This window comes from Macaca thibetana, chromosome 1, assembly GCF_024542745.1.
Source record: "Macaca thibetana thibetana isolate TM-01 chromosome 1, ASM2454274v1, whole genome shotgun sequence".
NCBI lineage: Eukaryota > Metazoa > Chordata > Mammalia > Primates > Cercopithecidae > Macaca > Macaca thibetana.
Window position 1 is genome coordinate 88,196,780 of NC_065578.1, and position 14,342 is coordinate 88,211,121.

The following is a 14,342-nucleotide window of genomic DNA, read 5'->3' on the forward strand; positions in this document are numbered from 1 at the left end:
CCTGTGACCTTGCTCAATTCATTTATTAGTTATAGCAGGCTTTTTTTTCTCTTTTAGAATTCCTTAGGATATTCTATGTACACAGTCATGTTTTCTGAAAATGAGTTTACATTTTTCTTCTCTCTAATCTATGTATCTTTATATCTCACAGGACTCCAGTACACTGATGAATAACAGTGGTCAGAGTGGACATCTTTGCTGTCTTTTCAATCTTGCTACATTATGTGCATTACAGGTGTAATCTGTAGGTTTCTCATAGATTCCTTTGCTGAGAGTGAGAAAGCTCCATTCTATTCCTAATTGGCTGAAAACTTTTATTATAAATGAGAGTTGAATTTTGTCAGATGTGTTTTCTATATATACTACGTAAGATGATCTTTTTTTTCTGATAATATAGCATAATTGCAATGATTAATTTTTGGATATTAAAACTGACCCTGTATTCCTATGGGAAACCTTACTTGGTCAGGATGTATTACTTTTTATATCTTTATACACAGGGGCACACACACACACGCATGCACACATCTGGATTTGATTTACTAAAATTTCACAATTTTTGTTTCTATGTTCATGAGAGATATTGAACTGGAGTTTTCTTTCTTTCTTTCTCTGGCATTTTTTAAATCAGTTTTTGTATCAGGGTAATGCTGAAACTAATTTTATGAGACCAGCATTACCCTGATACAAAACCCCTGATTAAAAGGTCAGACAGGGCTGGGCGCGGTGGCTCATGCCTGTAATCCCAGCACTTTGGGAGGCCGAGGCGGGCGGATCACAAGGTCAGGAGATCGAGACCACGGTGAAACCCAGTCTCTACTAAAAATACAAAAAATTATCCGGGCGCGGTTGTGGGCGCCTGTAGTCCCAGCTGCTCGGGAGGCTGAGGCAGGAGAATGGCGTGAACCCGGGAGGCGGAGCTTGCAGTGAGCCGAGATCGCGCCACTGCACTCCAGCCTGGGTGACAGAGCGAGACTCCGTCTCAAAAAAAAAAAAAAAAAAAAGGTCAGACAGAACCATTAGGCATTTCTTTATTTTTCAAATTACAAAAATTGTTGATCAATAAGTAAAAGTTTTCCATCCTGCTCCATTTTCTGAATGTGCAGAATTGGTATTATTAGGTTGGTGCAAAAGTAATTGTGTTTTTGTCATTAAAATTAATGGAAAAACCGTAATTACTTTTGAACCAACTTAATAGTTCTTCCTTAAATGCTTGGTAGAATTCACTAATAAGCCATCTAGGTATTGCAGTTTATTTGCAGGAAGACTTTAATTACAAATTCATTTTCTTTTTTTTTTTTTGAGACAGAGTCTCATTCTGTCACCCAGGCTGGAGTGCAGTGGAGTGATCTCGGCTCACTGCAAGCTCCGCCTCCCAGGTTCACGTCATTCTTCTGCCTCAGCCTCCCAAGTAGCTGGGACTACAGGTACCCGCCACCACACCTGGCTAATTTTTTGTATTTTTAGTAGAGACGGGGTTTCATCATGTTAGCCAGGATGGTCTCCATCTCCTGACCTCGTGATCCACCCACCTCAGCCTCCCAAATTGCTGGGATTACAGGTGTGAGCCACTGTGCCTGGCCACAAATTCATTTTCTTTCATTGACATAGGGCTAGTTGTATTTTTCATCTCTCCTTGTGTCAGTTTAGGTAATTTGTATCTTTTTTTTTTATTTTTTAAAATTTTATTTATTTATTTATTTATTTTTATACTTTAAGTTCTAGGATACATGTGCACAACGTGCAGGTTTGTTACATATGTATACTTGTGCCATGTTGGTATGCTGCACCCATCAACTCATCAGCACCCATCAACTCATCATTTACATCAGGTATAACTCCCAATGCCATCCTTACCCCCTCCCCACTCCCCATAATAGGCCCTGGTGTGTGATGTTCCCCTTCTGGAGTCCAAGTGATCTCATTGTTCAATTCCCATCTCTGAGTGACAACATGCGGTGTTTCGTTTTCTGTTCTTGCGATAGTTTTCTGAGAATGATGGTTTCCAGCTGCATCCACGTCCCTACAAAGGACATGAACTCATCCTTTATTATGAGTGCATAGTATTCCACATTTTCTGTGTATATGTGCCACATTTTCTTAATCCAGTCTGTCACTGATGGACATTTGGGTTGATTCCAAGTCTTTGCTATTGTGAATAGTGCCACAATAAACATACGTGTGCATGTGTCTTTATAGCAGCATGATTTATAATCCTTTGGGTATATACCCAGTAATGGGATGGCTGGGTCATATGGTATTTCTAGTTCTAGATTCTTGAGGAATTGCCACACTGTTTTCCACAATCGTTGAACCAGTTTACAATCCCACCAACAGTGTAAAAGTGTTCCTATTTCTCCACATCCTCTCTAGCACTTGCTGTTTCTTGACTTTTTAATGATTGCCATTCTAACTGGTGTGAGATGGTATCTCATTGTGGTTTTGATTGCATTTCTCTGATGGCCAGTGATGACGAGCATTTTTTCATGTGCCTGTTGGCTGTATGGATGTCTTATTTTGAGAAATGTCTATTCATATCCTTTGCCCACTTTTTGATGGGGTTGTTTTTTTCTTGTAAATTTGATTGAGTTATTTCTAGGTTCTGGATATTAGCTCTTTGTCAGATGAGTACATTGCAAAAATTTTTTCCCATTCTGTAGGTTGCCTGTTCACTCTGATGGTAGTTTCTTTTGCTGTGCAGAAGCTCTTTAGTTTAATTAGATCCCATTTGTCAATTTTGGGAATGGAAGTTCATTCATGATTTGGCTCCCTGTTTGTTTGTTACTGGTATAAGAATGCTTGTGATTTTTGCACATTGATTTTGTATCCTGAGACTTTACTGAAGTTGCTTCTCAGCTTAAGGAGATTTTGGGCTGAGATGATGGGGTTTTCTAAATATACGACCATGTCATCTGCAAACAGGGACAATTTGACTTCTTATTTTCCTAACTGAATACCCTTTATTTCTTTCTCTTGCCTGATTGCCCTAGCCAGAACTTCCAACACTATGTTGAATAGGAGTGGTGAGAGAGGGCATCCCTGTCTTGTGCCAGTTTTCAAAGGGAATGCTTCCAGTTTTTGCCCATTCAGTATGATATTGGCTGTGGGTTTGTCATACACATAGCTCTTACTATTTTGAGATACGTTCCATCAATACCAAATTTATTGAGAGTTTTTAGCATGAAGGGCTGTTGAATTTTGTCAAAGGCCTTTTCTGCATCTATTGAGACAATCATGTGGTTTTTGTCTTTGGTTCTGTTTATATGCTGGATTACGTTTATTGATTTGTATATGTTGAACCAGCCTTGCATCCCAGGGATGAAGCCCACTTGATCATGGTGGATAAGCTTTTTGATGTGCTGCTGGATTTGGTTTGCCAGCATTTTATTGAGGATTTTTGCATCAATGTTCATCAGGGATATTGATCTAAATTTCTCTTTTTTTGTTGTGTCTCTGCCAGGCTTTGGTATCAGGATGATGTTGGCCTCATAAAATGAGTTAGGGAGGATTCCCTTTTTCTATTGATTGGAATAGTTTCAGAAGGAATGGTACCAACTCCTCTTTGTACCTCTGGTAGAATTCAGCTGTGAATCCATCTGGTCCTGGACTTTTTTTGGTTGGTAGGCTATTAATTATTGCCTCAATTTCAGAGCCTGTTATTGGTCTATTCACGGATTCAACTTCTTCCTGGTTTAGTCTTGGGAGAGTGTAAGTGTCCAGGAAATTATACATTTCTTCTAGGTTTTCTAGTTTATTTGCATAGGGGTGTTTATAGTATTCTGTGATGGTAGTTTGTATTTCTGTGGGGTCGGTGGTGATAGTCCCTTTATCATTTTTTATTGTGTCTATTTGATTCTTTTCTCTTTTCTTCTTTATTAGTCTGACTAGCAGTCTATCAATTTTGTTGATCTTTTCAAAAAACCAGCTCCTGGATTCATTGAATTTTTGAAGGGTTTTTTGTGTCTCTATCTCCATCAGTTCTGCTCTGATCTTAGTTATTTCTTGCCTTCTGCTAGCTTTTGAATGTGTTTGCTCTTGCTTCTCTAGTTCTTTTAATTGTGATGTTAGGGTGTCAATTTTAGATCTTTCCTGCTTTCTCTTGTGGGCATTTAGTGCTATAAATTTCCCTCTACACATTGCTTTAAATGTGTCCCAGAGATTCTGGTATATTGTATCTTTGTTCTCATTGGTTTCAAACAACATCTTTATTTCTGCCTTCATTTCGTTATGTACCCAGTAGTCATTCAGGAGCAGGTTGTTCAGTTTCCATGTAGTTGAGTGGTTTTGATTGATTTTCTTAGTCCTGAGTTCTAGTTTGATTGCACTGTAGTCTGAGCAATAGTTTGTTATAATTTCTGTTCTTGTACATTTGTTGAGGAGTGCTTTACTTCCAACTATGTGATCAATTTTGGAATAAGTGCGATGTGGTGCTGAGACGAATGTATATTCTGTTGATTTGGGGTGGAGAGTTCTATAGATGTCTATTAGGTCCACTTGTTGCAGAGTTGAGTTCAATTCCTGGATATCCTTGTTAACTTTCTGTCTCATTGATCTGTCTAATGTTGACAGTGGGGTGTTGAAGTCCCCCATTATTATTGTATGGGAGTCCAAGTCTCTTTGTAAGTCTCTAAGGACTTGCTTTATGAATCTGGGTGCTCCTGTATTGGGCGCATATATATTGAGGATAGTTAGCTCTTCCTGTTGAATTGATCCCTTTACCATTATGTAATGGTCTTCTTTGTCTCTTTTGATCTTTGATGGTTTAAAGTCTGTTTTATCAGAGACTAGTATTGCAACCCTTGCTTTTTTTGTTCTCCATTTGCTTGGTAGATCTTCCTCCATCCCTTTATTTTGAGCCTATGTATATCTCTGCATGTGAGATGGGTCTCCTGAATACAGCAAACTGATGGGTCTTGACTCTTTATCCAATTTGCCAGTCTGTGTCTTTTAATTGGACCATTTAGTCCATTTACATTTAAGGTTAATATTGTTATGCATGAACTTGATCCTGTCATTGTGATATTAGCTGGTTATTTTGATTGTTAGTTGATGCAGTTTCTTCCTAGCATTGATGGTCTTTACATTTTGGCATGTTTTTGCAATGGATGGTACCGGTTGTTCCTTTCCATGTTTAGTGCTTCCTTCAGGGTCTCTTGTAGGGCAAGCCTGGTGGTGACAAAATCTCTAAGCATTTGCTTGTCTGCAAAGGATTTTATTTCTCCTTCACTGATGAAACTTAATTTGGCCGGATATGAAATTCTGGGTTGAAAATTCTTTTTTTTGGCCCCCACTCTCTTCTGGCTTGTAGAGTTTCTGCTGAGAGATCTGCTGTTAATCTGATGGGCTTCCCTTTGTGGGTAACCCGGCCTTTCTCTCTGGCTGCCCTTAACAGTTTTTCCTTCATTTCAACTTTGGTGAATCTGACAATTATGTGTCTTGGAGTTGCTCTTCTCGAGCAGTATCTTTGTGGCGTTCTTTGTATTTCCTGAATTTGAATGTTGTCCTGCCTTACTAGGTTGGGGAAGTTCTCTTGGATGATATCCTGCAGAGTGTTTTCCAACTTGGTTCCATTTTCCCCATCACTTTCAGGCACACCAATCAGATGTAGATTTGGTCTTTTCACATAATCCCATATTTCTTGGAGGCTTTGCTGATTTCTTTTTCCTTTTTTTTCTCTAGACTTCTCTTCTCGCTTCATTTGATTCATTTGATCTTTAATCATTGATACTCTTTCTTCCAGTTGATCGAGTTGGTTACTGAAGCTTGTGCATTTGTCACGTATTTCTCGTGTCATGGTTTTTATCTCTGTCAGTTTATTTATGGCCTTCTCTGCATTGACTATTCAAGTTATCCATTCTTCCATTCTTTTTTCAAGATTTTTAGTTTCTTTGCACTGGGTACGTAGTTCCTCCTTTAGCTCTGAGAAGTTTGATGGACTGAAGCCTTCTTCTCTCAACTCGTCAAAGTCATTCTCCATCCAGCTTTGATCTGTTGCTAGCGATGAGTAGCGTTCCTTTGGAGGGGCAGATGTGCTCTGATTTTTTGAATTTTTTGAATTTCCAGCTTTTCTGCCCTGGTTTTTCCCCATCTTTGTGGTTTTATCTGCTTTTGGTCTTTCTTTGATGCTGGTGACGTACTGATGGGGTTTTGGTGTGGGTGTCCTTTCTGTTTGTTAGTTTTCCTTCTAACAGTCAGGACCCTCAGCTCTAGGTCTGTTGGAGATTGCTTGAGGTCCACTCCAGACTCTGTTTGCCTGGTTATCAGTAGCGGAGGCTGCAGAAGATAGAATACTGCTGTACAGCGAGTGTTGCTGTTTGATTCTTGCTCTGGAAGCTTCGTCTCAGGGGTGTACCCTGCTGTTTGAGGTGTCAGTCTGCACCTAGTGGGGGATGTCCCCCAGTTAGGCTACTCAGGGGTCAGGGACCCACTTGAGCAGGCAGACTGTTCTCAGATCTCAGCCTCTGTGCTGGGAGATCCACTGCTCTCTTCAAAGCTGTCAGACAGGGTTATTAACATCTGCAGAGGTTTCTGCTGCCTTTTTTTTTTTTTTTTTTGCTATGCCCTGTCCCCAGAGGTGGAGTCTACAGAGACAGGTAGGCCTCCTTGAGCTGCGGTGGGCTCCACCCAGTTCGAGCTTCCCGGAGGCTTTGTTTACCTACTTAAGTCTCAGCAATGGCGGGCACCCCTCCCTCAGCCTCGCGGCTGCCTTGCAGTTAGATCTCAGAGTGCTGTGCTAGCAGTGAGGGAGGCTCCGTGGGCATGGGACCCTCCCGGCCAGGTGTGGGATATAATCTCCTGGTGTGCTGTTTGCTAAGACCCTTGGTAAAGTGCAGTATTAGGGTGGGAGTTACCCAATTTTCCAGGTGTTGTGTGTCTCAGTTTCTAAAGGGATTCCCTTCCCCCTTGCGCTTCCCAGGTTAGGTGATGCCTCGCCCTGCTTCAGCTCTCGCTGGTCGGGCTGCACAAGCTGACCAGCACCAATTGTCTGGTACTCCCCAGTGAGATGAACCCGGTACCTCAGTTGAAAATGCAGAAATCGCCCGTCTTCTGTGTTGCTGGCGCTGGGAGCTGGAGGCTGGAGCTGTTCCTATTCGGCCATCTTGCTTGCACCCCTCCTGTATCTTTTAAATAATCTGTTCATTTCATCCAAGTTGTCAATGTATTAACATAAAATTATACCTAATATTATCCTATTATTGCTTTCATGTCTGCATGATCAGTAATTATATTCCTTCTTTCATTCTTCATATGGTACTTTGAGTTTTCTCTTTTTTATTGGTCAATCTAGGTAAAACTTTTACTTACTGTTCTTTTCAAAGAACCAGCTTTTGGTTTCATTAATTTTCTCTATTGTTGGTTTATTTCTAGCCTTTCATTATGGATTTGTATAGACTGGGGAGTGAGTTATGTTGAGTAGGTCTGAGATGGAGGTCTGTAGGGTGGGCCAGGGATTGAGAGTCTATGAAGAGCAGGGATTCTCACCAGTGTCAAACCCTGTGACACAGGTAAGTTTCACTGCTTTTCCCTGTGCTATTCCCAAAGCAAAATCCTTCTATAGATTTTTATAGTTAGACCACTATAAAAGCCAAAAAGGCTTCCTCCTATACCATTCCCCTCCCCATTTCCCACAATATCATGAAAGGAAAAGACAAGTGGTCAGACATATGATAACTGCATGGCTCTTGGCACAACAGACATAAGTCTACAGTTCAAAGGTACATCTGATTTAGAAAATCTTTGGCTATCCTAGGCATTTCATTACAGAAGGATGGGAGTGAGCTGGGACAGGGAGGAAAAAGGTAACTAGTTGGGTATAGAGTATATTAAATAAAGGGTCAGTGCTGAGGCTGCATAAATGTTGATGAGATAGAAAAGACATATCTCAAGAGAATATTGTTCCTTATCTTGTTGCCATAGGATCCTATCTTGGAGCAACAGTAAAGTAAGGGCCAAAAGAAAAGTGTAGAAGGGCTGGAAGTAGAGGAAGGCTCATCCCAGGACATAGGGCAAGGGCAGAAGTTTCTGTGTTGCTAGGATGGGACAGCTGGTCCCAGAAAGTCACTTACATATGAATGACAGAAGTGCACATGCGCGCACACACACACACACACACACACCCTAATATAAAATAAAAGCTCACGCCCCATATGGTCTTGATATACTTACAAAGCCTCGTGTATACTGATTCAGGCTATCGATTGCTGAAATCTTTGATAATTCTTCTTTTACATATGTAGGAGGGGATATATCTGGAAAGCCTTGGCCAAGATTCACAACAGAAGGGTCTGCAGCCAATTTGGTAAATTCAATCCTAAGATTGAAAAAAATACTAACATTAATAAGTTCTACAATTATAAAGTTTGCTTTTTTACATCTTATAGTCTTATCACAAAACTGACAAATAAGACCCTAGTTTAGTCCTATAGATTTTAAAAAACGAGTTTCCAACAAAAATTTACCACCCACAAAATCAGTTTACCAAATAGAATGATGGCTGAATTTATGAATCCAATGTCCCTTACAAACCTCAGTTTCATGCTACCCATATTTTAACCATATATATATATTTTCTCAACAATTCCAGCTGCTGCTAAGTTCTTTCATCAACTATTAGAGAACAGAACTAATAAGAAAAGTTCCTGGATTGGAAGGTAAGTTCCATGAGGGCATTAGCATTGTCCTTTTCTATCCCATATGTCCAGTGTCCAGCACAGGGCATGGCACATGTGCCAAATGAACAATTCAGTATATGGATTGCTAACTTCCTTCCATTTTCATTTAATGGATGAATTAAATGAGGACCTTTATTTATAGATGGGGCAAAAAAACTCCCATCTAAAGATGTGCAAATATGTAGAAAACCTCACTAAATTATTATTATTTATTTTAAGATACTCACCACATATTACCATCAAGTCCTTCAATCCGTTTTGCATTTGTGAATTTCAATGACATTTTCTGAAATACATAAATATTGACAAGGAATTGCCTTAGTCAAAATTTTAAAATGCCAGTAAATCATGGGTCACTTTTCTTCCTTTCCCCTACTGTTTCCATGTAAATAGTAGTTCCATAAAGATAAATCTTAGATTCCAACACAAAATTCTGAAGAGGAATTCATCTCCCACCTACTACTGAAGGAATGCCTTTTTTTTTTTCTCAGACATGGTTGCCCAGGTTGGAATGCAGTGGTGTGATCCTGGCTCACTGCAACTTCAACTGCCCAGGCTCAAGCAATCCTCCTGTCTCAGTCTCCTGAGTAGCTGGGACTATAGGCATATCCCACTGTGTCAAACTATTTTGTTTTTGTTGTTGTTTGTTTGTATTTTTTATAGAGACAGGGTCTTGTGGTGTTGCCCAGGTTGGCCTCAAATTACTGGCCTCAAATGATCCTCCTACCTTGGCCTCTCAAAGTTTGGGATTACAGGTGTGAGCTACCATGCTTGGCTGGAAGGAATGCTTTTTTAAAAATGAAATTTAGATGTTCATCTTCTCACCTAAGGACAAAAAGTATCATCCTACCCTAGAAAGCTAATCAGTTTGAAGGCTTGTAATGTAGTAAAGAGAACAATAATAATATTTTAAAAGTCAGTTCAAAAAAATATCTTCAGCCATGCTCTGAAGATCATTTTAGGTAAGACGTACTAAGAGTTTCACAAGTAAGTTCCTTGTATGACATATAGGAAAGACTCAACAAATGGTTTTAAAGCTGCTCACTAAGGGGTTCCGTAATTATTGCTAACATTATTGAGTACTGAGTATGTACTAGGTACTGTTCTAAGTGCTTTACATAATTACCTCATTATTAACGTATATTTAAAAAATATGTAGTAGTCGTATTACATAGTTCAAACTATGAGGCACAGAGGTACAGAGAGGTTAACATCACACAGCTTTTCATATCTGCTCAAGTTTATGAAAGCCAGTAATATTTAAACCCAAGCAAGTTCAACTCAGGATCTGAACCCAGACAGTCTGACTCCAGAATCCATACTCAGAACTATTATATAATTTTATACTGTCTTTTATATAATAAGACCTTCTAAAATTATTACTAGAATGCTGCCTCTTAAAAGTATATTATAAATTTAGGATGAGCTTACTTATACCAAGCAAGCTAAGGCTGTGGTAGAAAAATAGGAATTAAAATTATCACATAGCATACAATTTTTTAGTTCTTTAGATTCTAAAATTGAGTTTTATACTATCTCTCAAAAGTATTGAATTAGCTTTGAGTTCATTGTTAACAAGCTGGTAGAAATAAAAAAATGATTGACAGCATTTTTGCAAAGAATTTTCTAATAGAATATTAATGTAATTTTAATTCAATCTGGGAAGAAGATAACGATCATGGTTATTAAATAGACCATTGTTCTCATTCTATTCTAAATAATGGGACCAAGAAAAATACCTTTTTTAGTCTCATATTTTTAGTCTTTGAAACTCCAGTGAAGTAAATCACATGAAAATTCTCTAGAAGTTAAAACGCTTGCTCGAATAGCATTATAATTACCCACCTGAACCTGATGCCATTCCAGAGACAACAGTTGTACAACTACCAAGTTCTAGCATGATAGATAGAAACATATATCTTAACAAATGCTCTTTTCTGTCTCTAAAACAATGTTTAAAGCTTAATTCATTCAGTAGAGACCACAAACACAAAGGATGATTTATACATAAAAAAGTGAGGATGATGTGTTGTAGATAATTTAGACGCAAAGTCCAACTTTACTTAAAATTATTTAGGTAATTGAGGTTGAAATGCACTTTCAGGTTTAATTTTCTTTAAAATTTGTTTCTAGACCGGCCTCTTCTCTCATTGTTCCTCCTGCTTCCTCTTCCCTCCCAATTCTATGCCACACCCATTCTAATTTTTCAAATAGTCCATGTTCTCTCTCATTTCAGTAGTTTCATGTGTGATCTTTGCTATGCCCAAATGCTCTTTCTATACCAACGTTTCTCAATTTTTTTTTTTTTTTTAATCATTGCCCACCTAAGGAGACTTTCTTAGAATTTTTTTCCTAGTCATCTTCCCTCCCCTCAATTAAATATTAAGAGGAATGCAATTTTGTCAGGTAGGATTGAGCTTTGGATGGTGACAAAACGGTGTGATAGCTAAGATTTATCTTGTCTGCCAAGCATCCATTTTCTTCTCCTGGGGTAGGTCATGCCCTTGTTGAGAATGTATGTTCTCTACTCAGTCCAATTCCTGGTCCCCACCACCCTTCCTTGCACTTGGCTAACTCGTATTCCACCTGCCACGTGCAGTTCTCAAATTTGACTGCATTCTCTCCTGAAAGCCTTCTTTGGTTCCACGAGTCAGGGTCAGGTGCTTCTCCTATGTGCTTCCATTAAATGCAGTACAGCAAGTCATCACTTAAAAGTGTCATATAGGTTCTTGGAAACTGCAACTTGAAGCAAAATGATATACAGCATGACCAATTTTACCATAGGCTAATTGAGATAAATAAGAGTTCAGTTTCTACAGCATATTTCTGGTCACAAAAACGTTGCTATACTTCTAAATAAAGACTGAAACACTTCTAATATGAAACATTGAAATAAATGTGAGCTATACATACATTTATTTTAAGGAATTTGCTTATGTGTTTGTGAGGGCTGGCAAATCTGAAATCTGCAGAGCAAGTTGGAGACTCAGGGAAGAACTGATGCTGTAACTGGAGTCAGAAGAACTCCCTCTTCCTTGAGGACCTCAGTCTTTTCCTCTTAAGGTCTTCCACTGAATGAGGCTCACCCATATTATGGATGGTAATTGGCTTTACTGAAAGTCTACTGATTTAAACGTTAATCTCATCTAAAATACCCCTTCACAGCAATACCTAGACTGATGTTTGGCAAATATCTGGGTACCATGGCATAGCCAAGGCGACACCATCACAGTGGCCAACATATAGTTATATGCCTAGCACATAGCAAGTTTTTAATAATTATCTGATGAATGAATTTTTTAAAAAAACCTCACTCACATTACAGGGTGAAGTTATAGTGTCAGTTAGCTGTGTCAGTCAGCTAAAGTTAATTTATGCTTCAGTGATAAATGACCCCAAAGTCTTGGTGGCCTAAAATCATAAAGGTTTTCTTGCTTATACTACATATCCATTGAGGTTCAGCTGCTGCCCTGGTCTGTGTCACTGTCATTCTGAGACATAGGCTGATGAAACAGCCTCCACCTGGAACACTGCCTGTTTCATGGCAGAAGGAAGAGGCTCTTAAAAGATTCTGTTAGGATGTGCACACATCGCTTCTTTTCATATTTTATTGGGTAGAGCAATTTCACGGCTAAACTTCCCATCAGTGCGGCAAGGAAATGTAACTGTCCAGCAGGGAAGAGCAGCAAATAATTGTGAAAAACAACATGGCAGAAATGAAGTCTGGCGGTATAATGAGATACATGGTTGTTATGGGTTGCACCATGTCCCCCCTTAGTTTCATATGTTGAAGTCCTAACTCCCAATTCCTCTGGATGTAATCTTATGTGGATATAGGGTTACTGCAGATGTAATTAGTTAAGATGAGGTCATTAGCGTGAACCCTAATCCAGTATGACTGGTGGTCTTACAAAAAGGTGACATCTGGACATAGACATAGACCCTGTGTGACGATGAAGGCACAGACTAAGGTGATGCTCCTGCCAGCCAAGGAAGGCAGAGATTTCCAGGCAATCACCAGATGATAGTGGGGTTGAGGGGTATAGAACAGTCTTATTCACAGCCCTCAGAAGGAACCGGACCTGCTGATACTTATCTGAGACTTTTAGTCTCCTGAACACTGAGGGAATAAACTGCTGTTATTTAATAAGCCACCTAGTTTGTAGTACTTTGTTAAGGCAACCTGAGGGAACTAACACACTGGTGAAAGTTTACAAGACACTATACAATGTTTGGAGTCACCAAGATTCAGCAGCAGATGCAAACGCTCACTGTCTAAGTAAGAACTACTTTTCAGAGCAGATCCAGTATCAGGTAATTAAAATAAACCTGGAATCCTATGGGGAAATCAGGGCATGAGTCCCATGCAAGTAAGGGAATGTCTATAAGGCTTGTATAACTTTTGGATCCGCTAACCCTGTTATATGACTTTGGCTACCAGGGCGATTAAAGGTCTATATTTCATGTTATTAACGCAAAACTGCTAGTGAAATCAAAGGTAGCATCTTTTAACCTTACTTTTGCTAACTTGAAGCTAAAACAATGAAGTTCTAGAAATTCACCACCAGGTGGCAATCTTGACAAAGGTAAGGAAAAGATTAAGTCTAGTTTGGACAGATGAAAAACACTAATGGTATATGTTGAACCCATGATCTTAAGACCCTAGTACATCAAAGTTTCAATTATATATATTTTTAGGACTCTTCTTATAAGATCTGAGGCAGGTGAGATGGGACAGGTACAGAAAAAGTCTTCCTAAATGATGGCCTGAACTGGGGGAATTGAGGCTGTGGATATCTGTGTAGTATGGGCTGTGAAACAAGTCTTCATCCAGAGAAGCCAAGGTTACAGCCAAAAAGTTTAATATTAGTAACAGTAATAATAAGTGCAAGAAAAGGCCAGATATAGAAAACGCAAAGCTCATGGTTGGAGAGGGGAGAGGAGAAAACAGAGAAGCAGGCTTGGGAAGCAGATGGATATCACACTTCAGGACCACGAAGAGCAGAAGTGAGCACCCCTTTCATGGGGGGCCTGGATGCTGGGGGGCCCAAACTGTTACTGTCTTTTAGATCTATGAAGTAGGGATTTGTAGTTGCAATCATATGTCATTTAAAAAATATTTTAAATTGTCTCTTAACAAAGTACTGTATCTTAAGTATTTTATGAATTTTCTGAGTCATAAAAATTTCACTTTTAATTACAATGTATATTTTTGATTGTTTTTGTACCATATTTTACTCATTCATTCCCCTGTTGCTGGGCATTTGTTATTTCCAGTGTCTTGTTGTCTTGCAATGCATTTTGGTGTTTTTTTTTGAGACAGAGTCTCGCTGTTGGCCAGGCTGTAGTGCAGTGGCACGATCTCAACTCATTGCAACCTTTGCCTCTTGGGTTCAAGTGATTCCCCTGACTCAGCCTCCTGGGTAGCTGGGATTGAGAGGTGAAGTCAGGTGGACTTCCTGGGTTGAGTGGGGACTTGGATAACTTTTCTGTCTAGCTAGAGGATTATAAATGCACCAATTGGTGCTCTGCGTCTAGCTAAAGGATTGTAAATGCACCAATCAGCACTCTGTAAAAACACACCAATCAGTGCTCTGGGTCTTGCTAAAGGATTTTAAATGCACCAAATCAGCACTCTGTGTCTAGCTAAAGTATTGTAAACGCATCAAT

General features: G+C 39.3%; 2 protein-coding genes and 1 long non-coding RNA gene across 4 annotated transcripts in view; 1 reads left to right on the plus strand and 2 right to left on the minus strand.

The window, feature by feature from the left end:
* GTF2B (general transcription factor IIB) overlaps positions 1-6,397 on the minus strand; it is a 121,527-nt gene extending 115,130 nt beyond the window's left edge. The window contains exon 1 of the mRNA XM_050806649.1: positions 6,394-6,397. The gene's annotated coding sequence lies outside the window, so the exon portion shown is untranslated. The remainder of the gene's footprint in view (positions 1-6,393) is intronic.
* KYAT3 (kynurenine aminotransferase 3) overlaps positions 1-14,342 on the minus strand; it is an 84,002-nt gene that overhangs the window by 51,683 nt on the left and 17,977 nt on the right. For both annotated transcript variants that reach the window (XR_007729243.1, XM_050806596.1), the window contains exons 3-4: positions 8,900-8,958; positions 8,167-8,311 (exon numbers count right to left, since the gene is read on the minus strand). Coding sequence is in view for 1 of the 2 variants with exons in the window: in XM_050806596.1 (XP_050662553.1) it covers positions 8,167-8,311; positions 8,900-8,958 (204 nt within the window). In the remaining variant the exon portion in view is untranslated. The remainder of the gene's footprint in view (positions 1-8,166; positions 8,312-8,899; positions 8,959-14,342) is intronic.
* LOC126964001 (uncharacterized) overlaps positions 1-14,342 on the plus strand; it is a 190,248-nt gene that overhangs the window by 38,796 nt on the left and 137,110 nt on the right. The gene's annotated exons all lie outside the window — the stretch shown is intronic.